Source organism: Cyprinus carpio, chromosome B15 (assembly GCF_018340385.1).
Source record: "Cyprinus carpio isolate SPL01 chromosome B15, ASM1834038v1, whole genome shotgun sequence".
Classification (NCBI taxonomy): domain Eukaryota; kingdom Metazoa; phylum Chordata; class Actinopteri; order Cypriniformes; family Cyprinidae; genus Cyprinus; species Cyprinus carpio.
The window spans coordinates 1,770,837-1,773,967 of NC_056611.1; the positions used below are offsets into that span (position 1 = coordinate 1,770,837).

The 3,131-nt window shown below is 34.1% G+C and overlaps 1 protein-coding gene across 1 annotated transcript; it reads left to right on the top strand.

The window, feature by feature from the left end:
• Nucleotides 1-219: 219 nt before the first annotated feature.
• LOC109049358 (olfactory receptor 51I2-like) lies at nt 220-2,731 on the top strand. Its single transcript, XM_042738891.1, has one exon. It carries the CDS (start codon nt 1,754-1,756, stop codon nt 2,729-2,731), a length of 978 nt encoding a protein of 325 aa, XP_042594825.1. The 5' UTR covers nt 220-1,753.
• The last annotated feature ends 400 nt before the right edge of the window (nt 2,732-3,131 follow it).

A 3,131-nucleotide genomic window follows, 5' to 3' on the forward strand; every position in this document is an offset into this window, starting at 1 on the left:
GTTTGAGCACAGAGCGTACAAGGTAGTAGTTTGATCCGCAGTCAGGACCATGCATTGAACGGATGTCTTTTAATGAATGTCTGAAAGTGAGAATAATCAAAATATAGTTCAACACTGCCAAGTCCTTTCCCGATTGTTTTTGCCAAGTGATTTGACTGGGTGTTGAAATTGGCTGTTGCAAATGATGAAGTTGTTAGTTGTGGCAAAGGACAAGAGACACATTGTTCGATCAGCAGCAATGTGGGCATTGAAGTCACCAGCCAGTATAGTTACGTCAGACAATGGGACAGAATCCAGTGTTTGTTGGAGTTGGTTGTAGAAGTCGTCCTTGGCTAAGTCTGAACTAGACTCAGTTGATGCATAGACAGAGATCTGATGGTACCCTTGATGGTAAGGGCTGCCAGATGGTCTGATTCTGGCTGAAATGCAATCACACTTTTAGTCATTCGGCTATCCACCATAAACCCAATGCCAGCCTTCCACTTCTCTCCCCCTGAGTAGTAAAGAGTCATCGCATAGCTGTCTGATGGTGTTTGGATGCTCATTATTCCAGATCCAGTGAGTCGTAGTTCAGAAACTGCGATTGAGATTTTATAGTTTTTCGGTTCCTTGGAAATGATTTCCTTTTGACCAATGTGGTGTCCAGTTCTGACATTCCATGCAGCGATGCAGATTTCTGTTTTTGGTGGAATGATTTTACTACTTTGGCCAGTAGCCAACTTTTCACTTAGATCCCTGACACTGGTGCATCGGCTGTCCCGTATGCGGTAGCATGACTTGTAGGACCAGGTTCTGAAATTTTCACTAGTTCCATTAGTTTCATGTCTAGTTTTTTTGGGTTTCATGGTTCTTTCATATGTTCTTCTTTTTAAAATTTGCCTCATCGGTTAAAAATGTCCAAACATTTTACATTAATATTAAATGAAATAAATGACGGATGTAATTGTAATTTTGGATGTAATTGTAATCAAAACAAACCCACTTGACTTGGAATTTTGCATTTCTATAACCAATGACAAAATGTTTATGTGCTTGTAAACTTAGTAAGACGAGTGAGAGCTTTTTAGTGATGATAATAGTGAAGTTTGTTTTCCATGCTGCTAAGAGGATTTGCAGTCACACCTACACACTGGAAACTTCTGGATTTACTACCATAAAGATTTACTTTCAAACTACAATATGTAATAAGTAAATATCCATAGCAATATATATGGGACAAAAATATGTCAAAATACATGTGCATAAAGGCTAGACATGAGTTCACCCACAGAAAAAACTAAAACAACAACAACAACAACAAAAATAATAAATTCTGATTAAAATTGTTACACATCTATGCCAAAATTTAATTTTAAGATCCTTTACTTTTTTTTTTTTTTTTTTTAAGGAATCATGACACGAATCAAGTTATTTATGCTGCAGTGTGTATGCAACAGTAGGCCTCCTGAGACATGTTAGATACTATAAAAACCCCACATGTACTTGTGACAGAACACAAACAGAACTCATTACCTGCAATTTTCATGAAGATGCCATGATGGTCATGTCAGAGTATTTATCAGAAGGTATTTTTATAATTTTTGAAATGTTTGTAAAGTTATTTCTGAGACTACTGAGTTATTACTGTGCTAGCCAGTCATTTAATTATTAAATCGCTAATCTAACTGAAGACTTTAAATTAAAGGACCCCTACAAACATAGGGCTACCTATATAAAGTGATGAACATGCTTTATTTTCTGGTGTCAAAATTAAATGAATTGTATTGTTTTCTCTCCTCCTCAGGTCAATGAAAATAGCCGTTGTGTAAGGAAAATGGGAAATGGAACATATTTTTTCTTCATGTTGTTTGAAAATCTTGGGTGCATAAAATATGTTTTTTTCAGTTTGGGGCTTATTTTTTACTGTGTTGTCATATACTTTAATGCCCTTATTATTCTTGCTGTGTTTTTGGAAAAGACATTGCACCAACCCATGTACATTTTGATTTCATGTTTATCCATCAACTCTGTATATGGTACAGCTGGCTTTTTCCCAAGGTTACTGACAGACTTGCTGTATGACACACATAGAATTTCCTTTGAAGCTTGCCTCATACAGAGTGTTGTCATTTACTCATATGCATCTTATGAGCTTATAATCTTAATGCTAATGTCATTTGATAGGCTTGTTGCAATTAGTAAACCTTTGCATTACAACAACATAATTACCACACGCTTTCTAACAATTTTAATAGTTATAGCATGGCTTTATCCAATTATCTGTGTTGGTTGTGCTGGTCTTTTGACTGCCAGGTTGAAAATGTGTGGTAACAAATTGTTTAAGGTATACTGCCACAACTATGAAATTGTCAAACTATCTTGTGTGAACAATAATATTGTTAATATTTATGGCCTAATTGTAACAATTACAACAGTTTTTATTCCTTTGATTTTTATATTATATTCCTATGTCAAAATACTTATAATTTGTCAAAGAAGCTCACAAGACTTTAGGAGCAAAGCATATCAAACTTGTATTCCACACATAGCAATCCTTTTAAATTTCTCAGTTGCTATATTTTGTGAGCTTACTTTAAGTCGGTTTCTGAATGGGGAAATTCCTATAGAGCTGGCTGTTATCCTTTCACTGGAATTTATTGTTATACCACCCTTTGTAAATCCTATTGTTTATGGTCTAAACTTTCCTGGTATCCGCAAAAAAGTTACACATCTTATAAAAGCCTCCAAATAGCCTTCTTTGTTGTAATACTGTTACAACAGACAACACAGTTTAGAGAAATTTGAATTGCTCAATCAAGCAATCACTCATCTTTTTAAAGCAATGTAATGCAGTTAATGTGTTAATATGCTTTAAAATGTAATATTTCACCTCTCTGATATCTATATAGAAATATATTATTCTTTTGACCTTCTCAGTAAATAAACATCTTTGTGACAAAATTTGGTAACATTTTACTTAAAGCCTTAAAATGTATAATACATTATAAAGTTATTAATACTGCACATTGTAATTCTTTTTCATAAATAATTTTAACCCAAGTTAAAATTCATACTAATATTTAAAGGTTTGTTGGATGTGTGCTGCATTATACTTTCTGTATTTCTATAAGGTGTAACATGGAATAGATGAG

Excerpts from the sequence above, each read along its gene's own strand:
- LOC109049358 (XM_042738891.1), top strand. The coding sequence starts at position 1,754 with ATGAATTGTATTGTTTTCTCTCCTCCTCAGGTCAATGAAAATAGCCGT.